The sequence below is a fragment of the Haemorhous mexicanus genome, chromosome 4 (assembly GCF_027477595.1).
Source record: "Haemorhous mexicanus isolate bHaeMex1 chromosome 4, bHaeMex1.pri, whole genome shotgun sequence".
Classification (NCBI taxonomy): domain Eukaryota; kingdom Metazoa; phylum Chordata; class Aves; order Passeriformes; family Fringillidae; genus Haemorhous; species Haemorhous mexicanus.
In genome coordinates, this window is record NC_082344.1 from 35,560,439 (window position 1) to 35,585,869 (window position 25,431).

At 38.6% G+C, this 25,431-nt stretch overlaps 1 protein-coding gene across 6 annotated transcripts in view; it reads left to right on the forward strand.

Moving 5' to 3' along the window:
* The window catches only part of GRIA2 (glutamate ionotropic receptor AMPA type subunit 2), an 88,664-nt gene that overhangs the window by 23,988 nt on the left and 39,245 nt on the right, over positions 1–25,431 (forward strand). For all 6 annotated transcript variants that reach the window (XR_009486222.1, XM_059844447.1, XM_059844449.1 and 3 more), the window contains exons 3-4: positions 16,691–16,930; positions 21,080–21,276. Coding sequence is in view for 5 of the 6 variants with exons in the window: in XM_059844447.1 (XP_059700430.1) it covers positions 16,691–16,930; positions 21,080–21,276 (437 nt within the window). In the remaining variant the exon portion in view is untranslated. The remainder of the gene's footprint in view (positions 1–16,690; positions 16,931–21,079; positions 21,277–25,431) is intronic.

Sequence of the window (25,431 nt, forward strand, 5' to 3'; positions counted from 1 at the left end):
CTGAAGAGCTATGTTTATATAATTATGTTTATAGTAATTTATCTCCCATATTTGTGTGAAGCAGTTAAGCCTTTTGCTATCAACAGCGTTGCTTAACCTTTCGTGTGGTATCCCTGTTCAATGTTGTGCCTAAGTGTTGTTAATCTACTTCAGAATTGTCATGTGGAATTAAATAATTTTTCTTTTTGAAAGCTCATGTAATTTGACCTACTTACAGCAAATAATTCATTAATTTTAAGTGCCTAGCTAGCATACTTTATGCATATTCTAGCCTTTTAAGCTAGTAACAAAAGCACTCCAAAATATTTTCCATTTTTAAGCACACAAAATGCTTGTGTCCTTTGCAATTGGCAACTATGTAATGGATGATATGTCTGCAGTGTTTTAATGTACATATTTAGCCAAGTAATTGAAAACGAATAAAAAGTAGTCTCTTCAATTTGAAAATATTTTAAATTGCTTTTTGAATATACAGGACATATATTTATCTTACACATTGCATACAGATTTAATAGTCATGAAAACAAACCTGATTTTTATGATCAGATAGCACAGTTTTCCACAATAGTTCCTGGCGCGGTTTTCTGCTTACATGACTTTTAAGATACTTTTAGATACTGTATTAAGGAGAAAAGAAGGAGAGATTGTGCCTTACTTCTAATTTCCTTTCATTTTCTCTTTTTTTTTTTGCTTCCTTTTGATCTTTTTAGTGTCACCTTTCAAGATACTGTATGATTTATATTTGCAGTTTACTAAACTATATGTTTTGTTTATAATTCTTGCAATTTTTTTTAAACCCTGTAAATATGCATCTTTTTATGATTTGCTAGCTACATATAAAATCTTCATGCTGCTATAAAATGTTTTTTATTTGATTTGCATTTTTATTACCATTCAAATTAAAAGCAAACAGTTCCTATATCACTGTTTTTGTTATGGATTCAGTTCAGTAGCGTGGGCTAACAGTGCAAAAAGGTTCTGCTGAAGGGAAGGATCTGCATATAAATGATTTAAGGCACATGGTGAAGGTGTCTTGTAAAGGTTCAAAATTTCTCCACCATTCTGGCTGTCTGTCTTGACAGAAAGAGTTGATGAAGCATTTGACTAGCATTTATTTGACAGAAGGGAGGAGCAAAATGTACATTATTCCCCTCTGTTATTTATCATGGTCTAAACAAGTTTATTCTCACTGTTAACATAAAATACCTTAGTAGAGGCAAAGGCTGTAACAGTGCAGCTTTGTTCTGGATTCACTAAAACCAAAGCTGTCTGTGGGCAGAGCTGCCCTGCCTGGTGCTGTGAGCTCGCAGCTGCGTGGAGCCGCTGTTCCAGTGAGCTGGCTGGGGAGCTGCATTCTCAGTGGGATTTACCTGTGTCTGTAAGGGGGGCTCTTGGGGGGAGCTTGGAGCCCTGAGAGTGCCATGGGCACAGACACCCATGGTGCAGCTCTTGGCCCAGCAGTGGCACACTGGGGCAGGATGGATTATTCCCAGAGTTTCTGTGGCAGAAAGCTTTTCTCCCCCTGTGAAGAGTGAGCCTTCACTTTTTCCTGCACAGAGCCATTCTGTATGTTACAATGGTACCTTGAATTAATCAAGTGCTATTTGCACAATGGTGAGAGAGCTTGGATTATTAAGCTTCTTGTGTTTGATCTGTTTCCTTTTTCAGTAAATAGCAAAACTTCCAATGACTCCAATGAGAATAAGATTAGGCTGCTACTGTATTTCACATGTTTGCATAATAAAATTGTGATTCTTGCAAATATTTTCAATGGCAGTTTCAGATACTGAAACATCAGCTCTGCTCAGGGCAATTCTGAAATTGACTTTAGCTGTTTTTCATGTTTCTTAGAGGGTGAACTGAGGCACTTGTTGTTTTCAAGGCAAGGCATTTCACAGCATCCCCAGAAAAGAATGCTCAATCAAAAGTAAAAAAAAAAAAAAAAAAAAAAAACTGGGGTGAAAGGGTGAAAATTCCAGTACTGTTTTGTGCAATAAATTCAGCCAGGTGATCAACAATGTTTTTAGTGTGACTTAATATAGCAAGCAGCAAAAAAGTCTTAATAGGTTTCAGCCTTTTCTGATTTATGTAGGACTAAAGGGTGCCAAGCTGGCAATGTTTAAGTGCAGAAGCCTTCCTGTCTATTTGTGGTCCTTTAGGGATGAAGCCTAATAATAAGCTCAGAGGACTTCTTGAAACAGATTTCTTATAGTCAGGTGGAAAGCAGGGGAGAAAGACTGCATTAATGGTGAGGAGCAGAGGCAGAGCAGTTCTGAAATAAGAACCTTGGACTGGAGAGAACCAGCATGCTAAAATTTTCAGGTTTGCCTCACTGAAGTTGGGCCAGAGTAAATGAGATTTTGATTCTATGCTGATGGCTTTGTTTCAGAGGAAGTCAGGGAACCCATTTGCTGTTGGTCAGACACTAGACATTTTTCTTTTACATGTATCCTTGTTCTGTGGTTTATATAACTGTCAGTGAGTTTTAGTTTAGGTTTTGTCCTCCAGAGGGAAATGCTTTTAAACAGTACTGGATGTAGTTAAGTATTTTGGTGGTGTTATGCACAATTTCTGTTTGTTTATTGTGGTAAACCCTATGTAAATTTATACAACAGAAGTGACACTGAATATGGGATGAGGAGAGCTAAGTTCAGCTTTGTCTCATGGGTCATGAATTCAGGTGAAAGGATACACACCTGTGTTTTAGTGGTGCCTTGCCACCTAGGACGAGCCATCTGGTGAAGTAAGTGCTGTGGAACAAGCTGGGTGGCATTGCCTCAGCTGAGAGCTGGGCTTGCCCTTCACTTCACTGCTTTGTGTGCCATATGCTACAAAATGCTGTATTTTGTTGCATTACAATGCTGATCAGGTGTATTTATAGAAGCTATTTTAAAAGCCTGAAGCATTAGAATGCTGCATGAGCAAAAACTAATTATTCCAGGCAAACAGTGTGAGGTACTAGATTACCCTGAACAAAGTTACCATGATGGAGGTTACATTTCAGTTAAATGCAGTAAAGAAAGATAAAAAACGTTTTTAGTAATCATCATTTAAAGTAATCAAAGTGTTGTTTCTTGGTCAAATGATGGAAAAAATGCTAAACCAACAAGCATACAGCACGCCCCCTCCCCACCCCGACCGTATCACCCAAAATATGAAACAGCTACTGACTGTCAAGTAGGGGAAACACTGAAAAGCATATTCTTTGCTTCATTATTGGATGGATAAAAAAGTCTTAGCTGTTTCACTTGAACTTCAGCAATTGATCAAGCTGTTGTTTCTTAGCTATGAAAATTGTGGTCTGATTTTCCAAAATAATGGAGAGTGTTAGAGCTGTCACAGATTTTTTTTTTTTTTTTAACTGTAGGAGCTTAATTGTGTTTTATAACTCTGAAGTCTAATTATTCAAGACTGGACTCCTCTCCCTGCAGTGCACAGCAACCACCCCAGCTGGCTAGTGCTAGAATTTTAAGCAGCCACTTTAAGTATAGCAAATGGGTCTGCGAGACCTCCAGCATGATTTACTGAATTTTGCCAGTGCCTGGTGTTTACTTCATGAAGCAGACACCCAAATAATGACACTTGTTTGAAAGTCATGAGTTTTTAAAAATAACAGGAGAGAAGAGAGCTAATATTTCTTTGGGAAGTGGCACATTTAGCTTTCTTCCAGTGAATTAGGATATAAAACAAACCACCAAGCCAGATGCTAATAACAGGGCTATGCAAGATGTCAACATTGCTAAAGAGTTTTTAATTTTTTTATTTGTGGGAGCTGGTGCCACCTGAACGGATGTGACTGTGAAAAATCAAGTAGCTCTTGAGAACAGGAAGTTAAAGAGTTGAAGCTTAATACTTCTGTTCTTGGTGTAAACTCTCTTTTAGCAGGTTGTCAGTGAAAACCTGAAATACTAAAGGGACACTAAATTTATGCAGCCTACTGTAACCAGCTCTAGTGCTATCCCATCACATCAAATTTTATTTATGTTCAAATGGAAATACGCTTTTCATACCATGGGAAGACATGTCTGTCTGCACCTGAATAATTCAATTTGGATTAGGAGTAGAATATTTCAAGGAAGTTTCCTAATCAGCCCTGGCTCTGCTGCTTGTTTCTTATTCTGGAGTGGTTTAGGAGGCCAAGGAACACATTCTTTTTGAATTAACTGAACTGGAGGATGTGTTTCTAGAATTCCACTAATGCAATCAAACTGCTAGTGGGCATTTAGTAAACAGGGATAACCTAAAGTCAGCCCAAGGTAAAACCCCTGAAAGTAATATATTCAATCTTCAGTAGCAATTCTCCATTCTGCACATGTGCTCTGAGGGCAGTGCACTGCTTGCTACCAGACTCATAGTTCAAGGCCCAGGATGAAGGAACAGAGTGCAGTATGTGCTGAGTAGCTCTCCAGGTGGCTGGAGCATTCCAACCAGGTCCTTAGTCTGGTCTGCTGATGTGCACTGCAGGGTAATACTTGCTTTCTAGTGTCAGCAATCTATTTCTAGAGGGTTTGTTACCAGCTGCTTGAAGTTGATGGTTCTCCTTAAACCAACATTTTCTGGAAGGACTCTATATTAAATATTTTTTCTGATATTTGATACAAAGGAGAAGTGGATTTTCATTTCTGTGATGTCAATGTGCCTGGAAAAAGACAATTTTTTGGACTTATTATGTCTTTAGAAGCTCTTAATAAACAAGGTCAATTTGAGGTAACTATTTGCAGGGAAAGTTGAAAAGTTTATTTGCTTTACTAGAGGAGATTTACTAAATAGTGTTGGTAAATATTTTAATGATTATTTGTCTCAGGTAAATGATGGTAAAGTTTTAAAGCAAAAGAACATGTGGTGAAAAGCTCATTTTCCAAAAACAAATTACTGATCTTATATGCACATCCTAGAGTTCCCTGACATTAGGATAGGCTTTACTCTGCTAAAGGAAGAAGTGTGATTTGTAACTCTAAGGCCATAAAATCTCTTTTGCTTTGTGGGGGAGTTAGTTTTTTTTGGAGAGTTTTGTTGTTTTGGGATTTTTTTATTGTGGTGACTTGGGCTCACTACTGAAATGGCAGATAGGGAGGAGGAATGGGATATTTTTATAGAGCCAAATCTAGTAATCCTGTAAGCCTCTGCAAAACTTATACTTAGAACATACATAATTCATACATAAAGACAGAGAGAACTTACATAATATAGCGTGAGGTTTGCAATAGAGAACTTAGAGGCCCAGATGATGTGACTCTCTGACACTATTTCAGTGCTGAGTAGGAATGTTTTTTCATGCTGATTTAGATGTTGCACAAGTTTCCTCTAGAAATGATTTTACTTTTAGTCTGATGTAGCGTGTATGCATGTCTATACATAGCGTGCAGTACAATTGTAGGTGCTCAAATTAGCTCAGGTAATATAGGCAAAACATAGAGGATAAACAGTGTAAAACGTCATTAAACTAATTGGCCCCACTTCTGTGAGATCTGACACAGTCAGAAAAAATCTGGGAGTATAATCTCAGTCACAGTGAAGCATAAGGATGAATCATTGCTTTGTTAAAGTAACTGGTAATGATGAGCTGTATCACATCTTTGCAAGTTTCATTAAGGAGTTCATCAGGCAATCCTAAATAAATAAAAAAAAATTTTGGAACATTTAATGCATTTTGAAGTGCATCAAGTTATTGAAGATTAAAGCAATTGACAAAAGAGAGGCAAAGAACGTTCATACTATCTTTACAATGTGTGCTCATTTTACTTCATCATTTTTAAGCTCTCCTTTCTGCTTTATTATTCAATAAGTTCTTCTCTTAATTAAATAAGTCATATAATCAGGACAAACAGCTGTTCACTAGAGTGACCTAATTAAGAGGATCTTACTGCTTTTCTGATTTGTCCTCCTAATAATGTTTATTAAATGCCATTTGAATACTTCCCAAATAAATGATGTTTCTCTTACTTCTGCAGTCATTGAAAAATAGGGCATGCAGAGAGGAAGGTGTGTGATGTGACTACTGGACCATTTCTAAATACAAATAAAGCCTGACAAATTAGGTTACAGCTGATTATCCCAATGAGTATCATAAATCCACCAGATGTTGCAGAAGGTTAGACTATGGCTGGAAGTGCTGCTAAAATGTCCCCAAAAGAACCACATGAAGCCATCCTTTGCTGTAGGTCAGTGGTTTAGGCTGGAACAATGCTGAGGGGAAGCTGTTACAGGTGGCAGAGATCCATCATTATTCCTATGAGGAGTAGGAGCTGTTAGACCTGTGACAGCACAGGAAATTGTCTTTACTCCTCTTACTTTCATTCATGAGTTTGTGTGAGATATTCCTCTCAGCAGAGTTATGCCAAAAATTTTAGTTAGATAATTGACTTGCGAATCAGGTTCAGCTGTCTGGAGGGATGGGAGCTTAGGCTGGGTGTGACAGGCTGTAGTACAGCTGTGTGCTGCAGTGCTGGCCATGCTGCAGTGACAAGGCAGAGGCTGGCATGGGCAGGGTGAAGGAAATATGCTCCCAGCTGCATCATTTCAGACAGAGATATGTAAGCAATAAACAGGAGTAAACTGACTTTCTCAGAATAAGATGTGTGGCAGATCAGTAGTGGACAATTGGAAAATCACATTTTATTCCTTTAAAGATGTAATATGGAGCCTTCTTCAGAAGTAATAGATCACTTTCATATCTTCTGCTGTACTTTCTCTGCCTCATGAAATCCTCTTTATTCCTTACAGCAGTTTCCTTAAGATTTGTTCCAGATTTATTTATTTTTATCCTTATGAGGTAACCTCAGAGCCTTTTCTCATAGCTATTCCCATCCTTCTAACAGAGGAACTCTGCTGAAACCATGCTTCCTTTTGGATGGTGTTAGACAGTGTGTTCAGGAGTGATGGTTGGTCCTTCTAGCTCAATTAAAGAAAAACAAGTTGATAAACTGAATCCCAATCTGTCAACATTTTAAAAAGAAGTACTTTTGCCTACCAAGTTAATTTTATCTCTTTCCAAATCCTTTTGCAATTTTTCAAAGACAGTTTTACACAATGACATTTTCTTGGGAACTGGGATATGATTAGTTTAATGAAATGTAGAAATGGGATGCTTCCAGCAATGCTGATGAAGGGGAAGAGGAGATGATGAGTATTCTGTTGTATATAATATTTCTGGTTTGAAAATATGTGTGAAAATGGTTATGCTAAAAATGGAGAATTACATTTTTAGTTGGGATAAATTATATTTGCTCTGTTAAATTCAGTAGAGTTATGCTGATTGAACAAAGCAAGCCTGGCCCTGAAATAGATGACTTCTCCATGACTTGCACTGTGGCTCCAAAAAGCCAGTAGCCTTTTTTTAGGTTTGATTATCTGCTTCTACATCTAGGAGGTAATACTTTGTTGGACAGTCTAAATTCTCTATTTCTGCAAGGCTGTAATAGTTGGGAAAGGTAGAAGCACAGTCAGAAAGTAAGCCCGGCATATTTGCAAAGTGAGTTCTTAGATTTGAAGGAAATTGATTGACTTAAAGTTTGTGTCATGAAATGGAAACAGAATGGTTTTTATTTGGGATAGCAGAAGGAGAGAAAGAAGGGAGGCAGGGGAAAGAAATTTTGGAGACAAGATGAAGTTATATTTCTGTTATTTAATAGCATTCCCAGGTTTCTGTATTTGGGGTTCAGTAAACATTATATCTCCTTCAGCTGGAGATTTGGACAAATACCCTAGAATCCTAACATTAAAAATGTGTGTAATAATTTTCTGGAATATGAATTTTTTTTTCCTTTCATGAGGAAACTTGCATTTTAATTTCATTCCAGGAATCTTATTTGATTTGTAAGAACATAATAGTTTTAACATTATTCTTTCCAACGGAGTTTGTAATGATTTCCTTTGCATCATGGTAATTGTCCTAGCAATGAAAAAGATTTTCAAATGCTTTACAGTGCACAGCCAAACACTATGTAATTGAATGCAACTGTCATTGAAACAGACTGTTTTTCTGACCTGTTGTTTCATTGTGAACATGATGTTTATTTACCACCTTTGTTATTGCAGCATTAGCATATAGAGAAGCTGTGCCTATCATCATGTACTTTCCTAACAGATGGCTACTAACTTCTTGAAGGCTTTTTTGTGCTGGCCTAAAATATCCCATATTGGCACAAAGTTTCTTTCCTCAGTGTGAAGTATGATTGGCTGGTTGAAATAGATGAATTGTCCTCTCCGGCTTTTGAGCTTGTTTTCTACTGCAGCAAACCAGGTTTTGAGTCTAATTTTGCAAAATGATCAAAGCTGCTTTTGCTAATAACAAGGTGTGGAAAGTTCCATTCAGTTGCATAATCTCTGAACAAACAGTTCAGGTTGTAGCAATAACTGAAGATGGCATTTCTGCCAGGAAAGGTGCAAAAAAAATCCTTTGTATCTGCTCTGCCAGAATTGTCCTCTGTGGACATTCCAGCCTCGGGATTTAAATTCTTCCTATTTTAGTCTTTAAGGCTGTGAGAATTTCCCTGGTCAGCTCTGTGAAAAACTGAGCCCTCCTGTTCTGATACAGCCCGATGGCTTGTGAACTCGCTGTCTGTTGCTGAAAGTCATGTTTTGAGCATTAATGCTGAGTGTGGAGGTGAGGAGGATCATTCTAAAGTATTTACGAGCCCCACATCATTCTTTGTGTGGGAGCTCAATGATCACCTTTCCCAGTGAGGTCTGGTTTGTTTTGGGGTTCTCTCAGCCATGTGTATGAGCAATCTGCAAAGAGGAAAATACACGCTATGGCTATAATTTTGGGCAGCTTTTCTTAAAAGCTTGAAGTAAGATAAAACTCCACATTTATCAGGGCTGGAATTGAAATTTGCAGAGATAAAAAGGAAAGCATTTTCAGTGTAATTCAGTGTTTTGTTATCCAGAAGTATAGCTCATTTTTAGTTCTGATTGCCATTGATTTTTTTAATTGGCATTGATTGCCTCTCAGCTTTGGTAAAGGGTATCTTGGAATTTTAAAATGCCAGCCTTTATTTGGGTTCTGTGCCCTATGTTTTATTGAATGCTATCATGGAGCTTTGGCCTGTTGTCTCTCAGTTATTATATTCTTCTTTGAGCCTTTGGGAACTGTTTTCTTCCCAATTTCAGTTAGCCTACCATGGCCTTTAGAAAAAAAAGTGTTTCTATCTCAGGTTGTGCTGCTTGAAACATACTTTTTCATGGTTCTAAATATCCCTCTAGATGGACTTGGGTGATTCCTTATGCCTTATTCAATCTTCCTGAGGGGAAGCTTATGTCTAGGAGGTAATAATAGAATCTGAATGGGTAAAATAGACCATGCAGACTATATCTATAATATTAGCTGAAAAAAAATTATTTATTCTAGGAAAGTGCATACAATATGCTGTCTGCTGTGCTGCAGTTTTTGTTATAGCTTTGGAAGCAATCCATCCTGGTTTTTATTTTCACAATGATTTTCTGATACAGTTTCAATCTTATGTGAATTCTTTCTTTTCTCTGTGGTTCCTGTTTATTTTTTGTTCCATCTATTGTTCCTTTTCACTGTCTGCTTATTCAGAACGCGGTCTTTCAGAAGCTGAAATGATTGTGTAAACTGGGCATTCAGTTTCTGGCTACTTCTGACTCATCTCTCAACTTTTCAAACCAATGAGTGTTTCCTTTGTGTTTTGGTCTCTTTTGGAGAGGCAGCGCTTGACTCTTTCTTTATGCTTAGGCTATAGTTTCTTTCTCATAAAGAATGATTATTCCATTGTGTGTGATTATATTATTGCACCAAATACTTATTTCCCTATGCTAATATTAAAACAGTTTTTCTAACATTAATAATAAACCAAGGTATTACAATAAAATAATATATAAAGCCATATTAATACTGGGCAGCATTTGAAATCTGGGCACCAAATGGCAAATAGTTTATAATTTTAAATTTTCATCTTTGGACAGAAACCAAGTGTCAAAATTCTTATAAATAAAAATTCAGAAATATGTCAAGAGTAATGATACCAGTGTTTGGAAATTTGCCTGTCAGCAGGTGGTATTAGACATTTGTTTCAGTAAGTAATTAGCACTTTGCTGGTTTTCTTTTTCCAATTTGAATGTAAACAATTATTAGGTTCTTACTTTTCTTTTGGAGAATACTGAAGGAAGAAAATCTTGGCTTAGGAGAACTTAATCAGAAAGAGTTTCTAAGCATATGTATTTAAATCCAACTGTTTCTATGTGATTTAATGATTCAGGTCTTCAACTGAAGACAAAGAAACTGTCATTCCTTCACTGGAGTCTCTTCACTGTGTAAAGCTTAGCATATTTGTAATATGTTTGTATTTGTAACTTGCAAGTGTACTCTTCAGTTGGCAGCTCCTGAGCTTCGGGTTTAGGATGATATGCATCACAGAAATATGTTCTGGATGATGAGAGGCAAAGAGTGTCTAGTGCTGGATTTCTTTGTTTCTGAAGAACCAGTCATTACCACAGTGGTAAATATCCTGCTGGTTATCCTGCTTATAGAGTTCATTGACAAAACAAGGTAATGAAATGGAGAAAGTGGGAAAGAGAGAAAGTTATGAGTGGCAAAAAGGAGTTCTAAGCAGCAGATGTAGATAACAATGGAAGAGTTTAATAATGGAGCAAGCAGTTTTGGCCGCCCTCTGACAGGGCTCCTATTTCTCATTGCAGGCTTAAGCTTGACTTTGTTATTGAACAAATCTGGCCCCTAACTTTTGGAATAAAAGTCTAGGGCACCTTTCAGTGCTCTGGAAAACAAAGGCAAGCTAGGTTTGCGCCTGGCTATGTTTGTAGAACAAGAAGTCAAATATAAAATACTTAAACCTTAACCATAACAAAACCTTCTGGTAATTGTTCCTTCTCAAGAATCTTTATTTACCCTGTTTCTTGGAATTCACAGTTATTTGCCATTCTAGGAGAATCTCTTTAGAAAAGTGATCACAAAATGAGCTTACTATATTCTTCCCCTCTTGTTGCTAAGTAAGCCATAGACTATTTCTAAAAAGGACCCCATAAACCCAAAAAAACCCCAATTCATATAGGAGAACTTGAAAGAAATGAATCCTGGCTGTTGGTTAATGTCATTAATGAAACACATCTTTCATATTTCAATGGCTTATGAGTCCTAATCATCATGACTTTTTTTTTACTCTAATAATTGTGAACAGCTCGTGATTCACCGTTATAAAACTAATGTCTTCCAGCAATAGCAACATGACTGTAGATTTAGTTTGAAGTGGGAATCCTGCCAAAAACAATTGCAGTTTCTGCATTATCCACTGGGTCACCATTTTATTTGGAAATACCATCCCTTCTTTTCCCTTCTGCGCCTAAAAGACAAAAAACACCGGAAGAATTGCAAGAATTTGTCTTTTGACAAAGTTTAAATGCTTATTTGTAGCATGTTTTTATTACCTAGCATAGGTGCCTGCCCAGTTACCTTCAGTGGAATTTCACACAGAAAAGCACAACACAGAGGTTTTTCTGTGTGGCATTGTGGCACCGATCACTGCTGATGAAAATTTATTTTTACCTGGATTATAGTTGATCCTGATTTTTCTGGCTGACCCAGATGTGAGTTATGTCTGTACTTGAAGATTTGTGTTAGAGAGATTTTATCTCACATTAGGGGAGCCTTGGTTGAATTAAATGAGACATTGTATCTGCTTTGCAGGTTTCATAATAATTTTAAAAACATAAAATGTTTTTGCTTTTACCATGTTATTTGTTGGGATTGCTTACCCCTGTGTGTATGTAATTCAGCTTTTAAACTGCAGCTCCTCTAGGCACTTAGAACTGCAGTGACTTGACTTTCCCAGCTGGAGCTGGTGCTTTTTACTTGTCTTTCACCTTGTGCAGGAAAGGAGATCAAAATTCCAGTATTCCAGTTTTACCAACCTTGCCCAGAAGAAGACACGTGTATGTAAGGACTGATGATTTATCAGGTGCAGAGACTATTAAACAGAGAGTTGTTCACTGTGTTAATCCAAGAGTGCTGTGTCTGAGTAAGTTGTGATGAGAGGTGGTATGATTTGTGCCTTGTCAGGGAGGATGTTCAGTTTGAAAGGATAGCAGTTGTCTTCTGAAGAGAGTAGAGTGGGTGCATGTCTGTGTCACTGAAGGGGGACAGTGGAGCACAGGCTGTTGGTATTTACAGGTCTGTCCTGTGGATGGAAGGTGGAATAACACCTTTTACCCTGTCAAGGGTTAACCCTACCAGCTGCAAAGCACTCACAACCACTCACTCCTCTCCCCTCTGTCCCCAGCATACAGAGGAGAAGATAGGAAGAGAAAGAGTGAGAAAACTCATGGGCCAAGGTAAAGGTCTCCAGTGTCAGAAAGGTGAGGAGAGGATGGGTGATGATTCTGAAAAGGCATCACCTATGGTTTTCAAAATTTCAGGTTGTTGGCTGCTGTAGGGAACATTGTTCCATCTGTGCCTAAAATCTCTGACTGGTGATGGAAGAAAAGCAGTGTGACAGGAGAAATGCATCCCAGGTGTTGGCAGTAGTGACATAAAGCATTTTTATTTTTCAGTGGTCCTTTGATGAGACTGTTGCTGTCTCTGTCACCTTACATGCAGTATTAAAATGGTTTCATTCAGAAGGTCACAGTAGTGTACAAGTAGCAGTCTTTGCAAGAGCCTCATCCAGGAATCCAGAAGTAAACTGATGCTCTATTTTTATGTGCATTTTTGAAGGTGAGTTATGAGGCATTAATTCCTTTACTGTAGCAAGTTCAGGTGGTATTTAGCCTTCGCTGCACATGGGAAACAATTATTCATGAGTGTGTGGGGAGGTAGTGAGTTGGTTTTGCCTCAGCGAGAGCATAATGATGTGGAATAGAACAAGGAATTCCAGTAGCTTAAACAGTAAAGCTATTGAGAAAATTCACAGCCTTTTTCAGAAATCTTTGTCCAACATGACACAGCTGCCCAGAGACAGGGCTCCAGAGGGAGCATGCTGCCCCACAGGTGTTGGGCTGGAGCATGGAGCCTGCTCTTAGCAGTACTGACCAGTGCAGGGACCACTCCTGTGCGAGGTGTGCCTGGGCAGGGGAGCTCCTCTGTGCTCAGTGACAGAGTTCTGGGAGGTGAGCGGCTTCAGGAGCAGCAGGGAGAGAGAAAGAGGGACCAAAAGCTACCTGCTTTCCCTGGCACAGGGAAAATGGATTCTGGACAGGCAGAATGGATTTATGACACAGAGGATTGCCTTTCCTCTCTCTGCCTGGGTGAACACAGTGGCTTAAGGGATAGGGGGCAATGGTGATGGGTTCCTGCCTGGTGCAGTTGGTGTGTCTCCTCTGTGGCTGCCCCGACTTCCCATAACAGGTCTGAGACTCTGCAAAGGAAACTGAACAATAACAAGGACACTGCTTCATCCAGCATGGAGGTGTGGCTGAGGCTGGCCTATGCTCTGCATCAAAAGTGCTCCCATAAAGAAAAAAGATGGGTCATTTCCATAGGAGAGTCCCCTCTGAAGGGAACCCAAGGCACCTTATGCCAAGCAGCCCTGCCTCCTTGGGGCTTGGGTTTAAGACATGAAGAGAAACCTTCCTGCCCTGAATACTGCCTTTGATTCATTATCCTTGATTGCTTTTTTTTTAATCTGTAATGAAGTTACAACAAGAAGTCTGAGCAAGTCCTTGAAGACTGTCCCAAGTCCCTGAAGTCTTTCTGAGAGCAACCAAGAGACTTCAGGGACTTGGGACAACTGATTGAGGGATCAGGAGCACAAGTGGCATTTTCCTCTATCTTTCCAGGTGCAGAGAAAAAAATAAAACCAGCAAGCCAGCAGATGAATACCTGGCTCTAAGCCTGGTGTCATCAGTAGAATTTTGATTTTGGGGGTTTTTTTGGTCATGAGTCAGTTGACTTGACATCAAGTCTGCTAGGACTGTGGAAGTCCTGTTGTCTAGAAATTAGCAAAGGTGCCACCCATCTACAAGAGCTGGAAGGATAACCTTTCTGGTCAGCCAAACCTTGATGCTGGGGAGGGTCCTCTTGAATGCTGTCACAAGGCACATGTGGGTCAAACAGGTGATCAGGCTCAGCCAGCACAGATTTGTGAAAGGCATGTTCTGCTTGTCCAGCCTGATCTCCTTCAAGACAACCCTCTTGGTGGGTGGGGGAAAGACAGTGAATCTTGTCTACCTGGCTTTGGTAAAGCCTTTGACACCATTTTCAGTATTCTCCTGGAGAAACTGACTGCTTATGGCTTGGATGAGTGAAAAGCTGGCTGGATGGTCAGGCTCAGAGAGCAGTGAGGCATGGAGTTCCATCCAGCTGGCAGCCAGTCACAAGTGGTGTCTCCCAGGACACAGTGTTGAGGCCAGCCCTGTTTGATGTATTTATCAAACATCTGGACGAGAGGATCAAGTGCACCCTCGGTCAGTTTGCAGAGGACAACAAGCTGGGTGGGCATGTTGATCTGCTGGAGGGCTGGAAGGCTCCACAGAGGGATCTGGACAGGCTGGATTGATGGGCCAAGGCCAATTTTATGGGGTTCAACAAGGCCAAATACCAGGTCCTGCACTTGGCTCACAGCAACCTCATGTAGCACTACAGGCTAGGGGAAGAGCAGCTGGAAAGCTGCCCCATGGAAAATGACCTGGAGGTGCTGGTCAAGAGCAGCCAAACATGAGCCAGCTGTGCCCAGGTGGCCAAGACGGCCAGTGGCACCCTGGCCTGGGTCAGCAATGGTGTGGCCAGCAGGACCAGGGCAGGGATTGTCCTCTGTGCTCAGCACTGGCGAGGCTGCACCTCAAATCCTGTGTCCATTTCTGGGCCCCTCACTGCAGGAAGGACACTGAGGTGCTGGAGCTTGTCCAGGGAAGGGAAGTGGACCTGGGGAAGGGTCTGGAGCACAAGTCTTGTGAGGACCAATTGGAGAATCTGGGATTATTTATTGGAGAATCTGTGGAGCAAAGGAGACTCAGGGAAGACCTTATCACTCTCTACAACTGCTTGGAAGGCGGGTGTAGCAATGTGGATATTGGTCTGCTCTCAGATAACAAGCAACAGAAGAGGAAATGGCCTCAAGTTAGCATTGAGGATAAGTAGACTGGATATTAGGAAAAATTTCTTCATGAAAGGGGTGGGAGGCATTGGGACAATTGCCCAGAGAAGCTGTTGAGTAACTGTCATGGATGTCTTTAAAAGATGTTGAGATGTGGCACCTGGGGACATGGTTTAGTGACAGTCTTTGCAGTGCTGAGTTAATGGTTGGACTCTGATCTTAAAGGTCTTTCCACCCAAAATAATTCTATGATTTTGTGATGATTTGTAGTTAGAATGGAAAAGGTTTGACCGTCTTGTACTCTAGCCCTGTCAAACCTGCAACATCCTTTTATAAAGAGGTGTTACTCATCAAGTTTTTTAATCACTTGTATTTTCTCACCTGAGGCGAAATTCTGACCTAATTAAAGTTAATTGGTGAAAACTTAAAACTGGCAGACTCAGAATTTCACTCATCCTGTTTAGGTGCTTTTAATTGGAGTAGAGGAATAATTAGGGCAGGAGAGGTGAGAGGTAGCATAGATACATAGGCAAAGCCATGGAAAGAAGATAGCTATGAGTAGTAATAGGCATAAAGGGATAATATTTATTTTAAAAAAAGAAACACCATTTTAAAAATAAAGATACAATAACTTTGAAAAATAAAAATACATTATTAGTTCAAATCTAGGAAATTCTAAAAATAAACCAACTTATTTTCATCCTTATATGAGTTATATTCAAGGATTAGTGTACTAAATGGCTGGGCAAAATTAGCATCAATTACACTGTGATTTCTATCTATAAGCAGGTCAGGTGTCTCTAGAAGGATGTGTCTTGCTCAAGGTGACTCTGCAAACCAAAGAATGCATGAGTGATAAGTGTGAATTAATCAGAGATTAGTGTTTCCTTCTTGTACCCTGGCTTTAGAACTTAGGCACTGGCATGCCCTACAGACTCAAAGAAAATAATAGCCCAGAAGAACCAGCTCTTCTGCACAGGCTGTTGTGGTCAGTCACATTCATCAACCTGCTTGAATTGTCTCCAGATAAAAAGTGAATGATCAGCATGATATTTACACCTATGAGGTTATTCTTCTTGCAACATGACCGCAAGTGTCATCCAGAAGGACCAGCTTTTGCTGAGTCCTACAAAGCAGGAATTAAAATAATGCTTTGATACAGGAGGGTTTTAAAGCAAATGGGCTTCTTACTGCTCTTGATAGATTTGGGTTTCGTTTTGGCTTTGCGTTTCCACAAATGGAAAGTTATTTACAGTATTTTGTAGAAAGCTCAGTGAGTCTTGGCCTCAGAGGCAGTTTATTTTTAACATGATAAAACATTATCTGTTTTCATAATGCTGTGTGTGGTCATAATGTCTCATTTTTTAAATTGCAACTGCCATTGATGTCTGTCATTACTGTTCTTTACAACATAAATTGAATTTAAGAATAAGTTGGTGAGTTTTATTTCTGCATTTATCATCTAGGAGTGTGCACCACTGATACTTTCTTTTTTTGTTTTTTTTCTAGTGTATATTTTAAGTTACCGATTGATAATGCTAAGAAATTATCTCCATAGCAGAGTATTACTTTTTTTGCCTGATATTTATGTGATCAGATACTTTTCAGACATACATTTCTCATAAATATATACACTATAGAGTTTTCAATAATTTTTTAAAATAAATTCTCTTTCTTCTTTCTAGTCTGCTCCCAGTTTTCAAGAGGAGTCTTTGCTATTTTTGGATTCTATGACAAGAAGTCTGTAAATACCATAACATCATTCTGTGGGACTCTTCATGTCTCCTTCATAACTCCCAGCTTCCCAACAGATGGAACACATCCCTTTGTCATTCAGATGAGACCTGACCTCAAGGGAGCACTTCTTAGCTTGATTGAATACTATCAGTGGACCAAGTTTGCATATTTGTATGACAGTGACAGAGGTAAGGTGTGGTGCTTTTTACCTGTGCCCTGTTTGGTAGGTGTGTCATGTAGAAATCTGGAATTCATATTAAATAAGTAAATAATGGAAGAAATATTTACCTCCAACAAATGTAAGTGTAATTGAATCAAGTGTTTCTTGCATTTAGAAGTGAGCTTTTGGGACAGAGACAAAATTGTTTAAATGAGAATGAAATTATTATGGTATGCATTAATAGATTTGCAGCTGTTAAGCAGTGTGAGATTAACCACATGTTGTGAAACAGTTTCTATGTTTTTTGTTAAAGAAACATTTATTGTTTTGTTAAAAAAACAACTGAGAGAAAAAAAAATCTGAGCATGAGGGGTATGAGTATCTAAGGGCTATCTGCTACCACAGAGTCACTCCACGTATGCAAAATCCATAGCTGGGCACCAAGCAAGCAATAAATCTTGGATGCAGTCGCTCCCTACTTCTCTGGAGACTGCTTTTGGTATTGAGTTCCTCACCTGTGTTGAGCTTAGATATTATTGTTGATGTTGATAAACCCAAACCCATTGCTTAGGATCAACTAACTCCTCCATACAGCCTTCTCATGCCCTTTTGTGGCTGTACTAGTCATAATGTAACAGTTTATGACCTTGGAAATGTCACTGGCAAATTGTGGTATGTTAGTCAGTTTTCTGAGAAGAAGCTTTATCCAGAAAAGGTGGGGGTTTTGATTTCTTTTTCTGGAATTCCATTATTATATTTCTATTTTTAGTTTGTCCTCACCTAGTAGTCCTTGGCTAACTTTCTTCTATCTTACCTGTTCCTGTTCCCCTTAAAGAGGCTATTTTGTGGTTTTTCTGCATGTTCATTGGTCAGAGTTAAATAGTAAATGCATTTTAAATTGTAAGATGCTAATAGGGTTAAAGCATACTACACCATCTTTTGTTGAGTAATGGGGTGACTAAATTCCCTGCATTCTGATGCCATTTTATACATGATGTTCAGAAGCTGAAGGGGTCTCCTCCAGAGAGCTCTGTATCACTTTTGTGAGCATTCCAGTTAGAAGAACTAATCCTGGTGTGTAACCTCCAAAGGTAATGTCACATGGAACAATGAATGCTAAGCTTGTTTCTCTGGCAGTTCCTTTTCAAATTCACATAAGAATCAGAAACATTCACTGTCTTTTTAGAAAGGACAGATGTAAAACTACTTTCTCAGCCAGTACTCTGTCAATCATCTAGCGATGGGCAGAATGTGACCTGCATGTGATTTATATTTAGGAAATACTGAAAAACACCTAGTTCTTGTGAGCTACACTGCCTGCATCTGACCAAGAATAGCAGCATCAGATTGTTCTTTCTAGCCACCCTTAGGTTCTTGCTTTTTTATTTACCTCTTGGTTTTAATTGTGGCAAGGCACCCCAGTGATAACAAGCTCCAAGGCACGAAGCTCCTGCCCTTATGTGGAGTAAATTTCTGATCCTCAATGCTCCCCCCAGGTTGCATGAGGTCAGCCTGCAGAGTTGAGCATTTGCAGCCAGCTACATTGACATCACATCCCAGATACACCAGTCCACAGTTCCTTCAAGCACTTTTGCCTGTTAATGCAGTGACAATGATGTATATTTAAGGAATGATAAAGAATTGAAGATGTTTCCACCTCCAGAAAAAAAAAGGCAAAGAGCCTTACTTAACTTCATGGAAACTATAAAGGCTAATAAGAATTAGTTTGACTTATTCCTAAAGAATTGTTTATTGCTGGTGTTAGAACACTTCTGTGTTTAGGGAGTGACTGGCTGAAGTCCAGGGCAATTTGCTGTCGTTCCTGTCCATAAGGAGTGAGGCCATTCAGTCTATGTGTGCCCAAGCTATTACTGTCTTGATGCAGTAGTTATTCTCATGGAATGTGAGAATAGTGTCCTTTAGCATCTCAGATCCTCTCTGCCATTACTAACACTAAGTTTTGGAAAAGGTAGTAGCATTACTGTAAGATTCTAAGTTATTCGGGCCCTCTTCTATCTTCCTTTTCAAAGCTCACTGCTTTAAAAGTTTGTTTCATGATAACCAGAAGAGATTCAGGACATGAGTTTCCCAGGCAGAAGTGCTCATGCAGTTTAAAAAAATAGCAACTGAAGTTGCTGGAGTTTTCTCCTCTGCAGAGTCTCCCACTTTTGGTACTACTCTCACAAAAGTCTTGCTGCAAATGCTTTCTATTTGGTTGTTTGTTTTTGTTTGTGATTTTGCAACATGTTATTGCTATCAGAAAAAGTTAAGCTGTATAGGGATGACAAATCTGCCACCAAAAAAAAAAAAAAAAAAGCCAAGTAATCCAGGCAGCCATTTGATATTTCTGCAGAGAGTACCTCAAGGAAAGAGAGACCCTGGGAAAAACAGAAGATTAGAGGAGTAAAACGTAGGAACCCTTTGCAATGGGTGGTATTAGCATTAGTAGCCCTTAATAATTTGTGCCTAGTTGAGATTGTTTAACTCAGAGGAAATTTAGACAGGTTGGAGGACCTGAAATCTGCTACATGATATTTGAAACAATTATTCAGAATAAATGGCTTCAATTTGGCTGATTTGTCTTTTTGTAAAATTTTAATTCATCATTTCAAGCCCTATTTTGAGGTTTAAACATACTTTAGTGCTTTTCAGTGTTTTAATATGCTCCCTGCACCTCTCAGTTTGCTTACATTACTAATCTTTCCCTTTCAACACAAGTTTTCCAGATTCATCTTTAGGATTTGAAATAGTCTATATGTACCAATGGATTGTAGTTCTCTGTGATTTTAAAAGAAATATTCATTACATGACATGCAAAACTTAATATCAGTCTTTCTTAAAGAGACTTGGCAAACCAGAATTATATAAGATAATAATTCAATTTATGCTTTTGGAAGCCTGCCATTTTCTGCCTTTGCTGATGACCAGTCTTGTGTAGTGCTGTATGTCATTACCATTTTCACTGATGAAGATGAATTGCTAAACACTGACCAATCTTAATTTAATATTATACCTACAGACTGTGAGACTGATGAATTCTTTGTGCTCTCCTTCTATGCTTATGGGTATAACCACTGTTATTTCTCATGAAAGTTATACCTGAATCTCCCTTTACATACCACGTCAGAATATGTCTCAAATAAATGACTCCTGATGTTTGGTGGTTTCAGGAGAGAAGAATGTGCAAAAATGTCAATTCACTCATAAGAAAGTCTAATTATTTTCTTTCCTATAATAGTATTTGGTATCCCTAAAACTGCTCTCTAGAATCATGTAGAATTCTCTGATAGGAATTGAAACATGGTAAGTCTCATTCTTGTACTACTGGGAGTCATTAAAATTGTACTTTTTGTATAGCAGGAATTAATTTCCAGCAGTAATTTTTGTGTTTCTCCACTACATTAGCTCATCCCTAAAAAGTAAAATCTGTCAAGTAAAATCTTCACTGGTTTTACAGTATATTGTAGGCAGTTTGTACAGGTGTACAAGCATCACAGCTTTCTATCAGGAACCTGGCAAAGGACGAGATGGAAGGAAACTTCTCTACAGTGCTTGTGGGTGTTAGCATTGAGCCTGCTTATCTATAGGGAAAAATATATCTCAGCACATCTTTCATAGTCAGGGATGTCACTGTAGGCAACAGAAATAATAAATCCATTACCATCACTGCAGGGCCTGGTAATTGTGCCATAGGCTTCAGTGAGGTCTGGGTTAAAATACAGTACTGCTCAAGTGCTGGGAACCAAAGCTGTGCAATAGCTCTCCTTTAAGCAGCTGATCCTTTAATAAGGCTGATCCTTTTTTTAATAAGCAGCTGATCCTTTTGCTCTAATTGGATCACTCCTCTCCTAGAAGATCTCTTTCCCACTATGTGGAATTCCAGCAGTGGATCAGTGAAAACAACAAAATCCAATTCTGAAGAAAATTGGGCCAGACCCAAAGGTTGCACTTATGAGGCTTTACCTTGATGCCTTGCAGTGGTGCAAATGGAAGTTTCACTCAATAATAATTAATTTGGCCCACATTTATCTTAGTTTCTGATTTCTACCTACTTGTAACAAGTCAAACAAGTTACAGGAGGTCTTAAACAAGTGATCTCACAAATCACATTGTAGAGGCTTATTAATTCCTGAAGCTTTGTCAGTCATATCTTCTGTTCTCTCCTGTGCTTTGCTAGGCTTATCAACATTGCAAGCTGTGCTGGATTCTGCTGCTGAAAAGAAATGGCAAGTGACTGCTATCAATGTAGGAAATATTAACAATGAGAGAAAAGACGAAACTTACCGTTCACTGTTTCAAGATCTAGAGGTAAAAAAGGAAAGACGAGTGATTTTGGACTGCGAACGCGATAAAGTCAACGACATTGTCGATCAGGTTTGCCATTCTCCTTTCTTCAGGGACAGCAGTTAGCAGTATTCTATAAGTAAATGTAGTGAGTTCATTTGTTTTGATGGTGTTTTTGAGATTGTTATGAATCATTTGGCAGCGACAAGTTTGTATTGAGGACCGCATATGTGCCAGGGAGAAAGTGAACATACAAATCCTATTATCTCTGCCCAAAGGCAAGGTAATTCTATCTGGATGATCCTGTATAGTTTTCTCTCCTGGTTATTTGAAAGAAAAACAGGGAATTTACAAAATGCCTTGTTCAGACTGTTTTGCAGCCTAAGTAGTTTACTGTTTTATACATAGTTGATACACTATTATACCTGGTCCAATATAGGTAGTTATGTCTAAGGATTAGTTCTTTTTACATCTAGAAGGTATTTTTCTCCCTTTAATGCATTTTCTGAGAATCTTTTATGTCTTGGGAAGACTGCATCACAGCTTCTCTTCCTTGTTTAATGTCCTTTGAAATTCGTGTTTTGAAGCTCTTTGTCATTTGTACTTTCCTGGCTTGTCTCTTCATTTTGTGTCACTCCTAAAGTGTGCTAACCAAAATTGGATGCTGTAGCTAACGCCTCCCGAGCTTTAAAAAGAACAGCAAAATCTGTCTTCTCTCCACCCATGCAAATTATTTGCCAAAATGACTTTTTAATAAAATCTTCTTTTTAGCAACATTATCATGGTGCTCTGGTTTAAATTACTGCATTACTTTGAAATCTGCCATTCAGTCATAGAGTCTAGGAAGTTCTTACTGGCTCTTTACCTTCCTACTTTCCATGCATGCAGAGCACAATGGAAAATTGTAAGGATTGTTCCCTGTTGGCTTGAGCTTCATCATGTGAGACTGTGCAGCATCAGTAGGGATGTATCATCAGAGTATGGATGTATTTGTTTGAAGGTTTTTTGAAGGGCTTGTTATTTTGGTCTTTGTTTTGAAGGTCGTTATATTTTGAGGAGGCTCAGACAATGAGCAGTGTCCTTAATGGAGTACATTGTGTTTGTGTGTTTTGTTTGGAATTCATATCCACAAATCTTTTTCTGATTTTCAAGATAAATTTGAATTTGATCCTGTTCTCAAGAACATTTACTCTCTGAGAGTGTGATCTATCATCTGCAGTTTTTAAAAATCATATTTTCTGACTTATCAATGTCTAGAAATGTACAATGTAGAGCAATGTTTGACATAAGTAGTCCTTATAGGTCCTCTTCATTTAGTTCTGTGTGGATTTTCAAATGGTTCTTTACTTACCTTACATGACTTTTTGTCTTGTCCATTTCTCTTATGAGTTTCTAATGATGTCGTACAGAGCAATCACCTTTTTAGTCTCAGGATGTCACATCTTGCTGTTTCCTGATTATCAGACCAGAGAAAAGAAAGATACTGCTTTGACATATTTCAATCCTGACAAGACTATTTTTAGCAATTACCTTACTATCCTATACATTCTTTCTAAAATAAGTATGTAATATTCATTATAAATTCTGATATGAAACTTTGACTGACTGTACTTTTCTTTAGTTTCACCTTTTAGCCACTTTTTATAGACAAGAAATCTCTTTACCCTTCAGTTACCTCTCATTTTTACAGTCTTTGTTTCATAATAGACCTATTTTTGTCTTTGTCTGCTTCTTATTTTGATTGCATTTCTGGGATATTTTTCTTGCCCTAGTTGCACTTTGATGGATTCTGCCTTTTTTAGACCTTTAGAGTTTCTCAGCTTATCCCCACAGACTTGTGCTACTCCTCAGACATACAGCTGGCTAAGCTTCTGTTTCTGCTGGTTTGATTTGTAAGTCACTGAAGAATCCTAGATAACAACCAAATCAGCCTCACAGGTCAGTTAATGTAACTCTGGTTAGTTGCTCTACTCTAAATAGTTTACTGCTCTGCCCTGGAATATGTTCTCTTAAACTGTTTGCAGCTGTCCCAAATGGGTTTAGTCTTGGAATTCTCTTCACAAGATAGCCCAGTTGTTTCTGCACTTTGGTCTGGTCTTTAAGTCCATTATCCTTTCACTCAGTAACTTCCCTTCCTTACATTTAAAGGTAAAACCACTTTCTATTTCTAAAGTAGCCTAAAAGAAAGTCTAACTGATTCTCTAGTAATTTTCTCCATCTCTTAAAATCAAATGCTGAACAATGGATTTCTTGGTCTGTGAATATCCTTCAAATGTGTTCTGATTTTCTTTTCTAATAGCAGTGTACTTTAGGTCTTGCTTTGCTACCAGATTTTTCTTTTTGAAAAATTATTTTAATTCCTGCCCTGAAAAAAACCCTCAGAATTTTCCTTCATTTCATGAGGATGACTGAAGTAGAGACATCATATCAGTATCCCTTCTTCTGTGTATTTTTACTGCAAGAAATGCAACAGGCTTTCTGTTAACCAGCTTTTCCTTGAATCCCAAAGTACTATTTGCATTGCTCAATACAGAAAGAAACAATTTCTTCACTGCCTTCCTTGCTTTCTATTGAACAAATCTTTCATTTTAGTGCTTTGATTTATCCTGCAAATATTTTAAGCTGAGGTGACAGCCTCAGGTTTACCCAGTTACACTCTGTAGCCCTTGGATCTTTGTATAGGCACAAAATGTATTTGCCAAGTTGCTTCATCATTCTTGTTTTTTGTCTTGTGTTATAGTTTCTCTCCAGATTTCAATGATTCATGTAAGTTGAAAAATATTTCAGTTCCCCAGCTCTCCTCAGACTATTTTATATTCCTCTCCTCTGATCTGGCAGGTCTGTGTAACCACGCTCTTCATTATATGGCTTCTGTCTCTTCTCAGGCAGCTTCCTTAGCAGAATCTCATTTCACCCTGATAACACCCTTTGGGCAACTCTGTGATTACTGCCACTACTTGTCTGTCCCTGCTAGAGAAGGTCCTCTGAACTGCTGAATAGCTTTTGTGTGCACAGCTCCTTCATCATGGCTTTTGGTACTACAGCTGAATTTTCTTAGTTTTAACTGGCAGCATCCTTAGTGTTCATGCAGACAAGTGGGAAGTTTTAGCAAGCTGGGTTAATGAAAGATTACCCAGTGGCAGCTAGAGCAGAGTTACTGAGCACTGATCCAAAGGCTTGCAGCTTGTCTTCTCAGATACCAGTGCTGAAGAAATATTTCATATAGAGCAGCTCATCTATTTGGTATAACTGAAATTTCTTTAGAAGCAGCAGCTATGTAAGAAATACATCTGAAAATAGTTCTTAAACCTCTTAGTAAGTATTTGGTTTTAAGTAGTCTGATCCAGGAAATTGTTTTAGGATGCTTAAGCTCATATATCATATATATATTGACCTCAAAAGAAGAACAATTTAATTACTTCCATGGCCTATGTAATGTGATCCCTCTCAGTCTCAAACTCTAGTATGTAAACTCAGTGTTATAACTGCTTTCAGTTATATTTCTGTAACTTCATTAACCCAAGTATGTGGAATGTTGTTCACTAGTACCCTGATATAAGTTTCAGGATACCTAGTCTGAATATTTTAGCTGTGTGTTAAAAGAGGAAATGAATGAGTCATCCTCTCTTAATTTAAGTTCTTTGTTCTCGCTGTTCAAAAGATGGAATAAACCATTAGACTGCTCTGTTCTTGCACATCCTTCCTCTGGAGAAGTGCCTACCTTCAGAATGCTAACTTCCCCTTGCAGACATAGTCTTAGTTGGTCTTATTTGAGAGAAGAATCCATGCTACAGGTGTGCCAGCAGAGACTGTTGAGAAACACCAGCTGGCTTTGAAGGAGATTGTGAGGAAGACTTAGGGCAATAAACAATTGGAACTTTCCAAGGTTTCCTCATAATTCATTAATGTCAGTGGGCAGAATCTAGCAGGAGTCTGCAGGGCACAGTGTTTCTAACACGTGATGCCTGCTCCCTCCTGGCTGGTTGTGCCTCAATACACACCACAGTAATCAGCATTCAGCACCTGTGTCTGGAGGGACTCTCCCTCTTGGGACTTGGACTTCAACGTGGCTGATTTCTAGCAGCAAAGAGTATGCTCTGTGGTGCATTAGGTAAAATAAAGGATGAAGCCTCACACAAACTCAGTATTGTATACCATAAAGACTAAAAAAAACCCCCAGCTTTTACATCATACTGCATTTTTTACCTTTCAAGTCTTTGTCTGTATGGTGAACATTCTCCATTA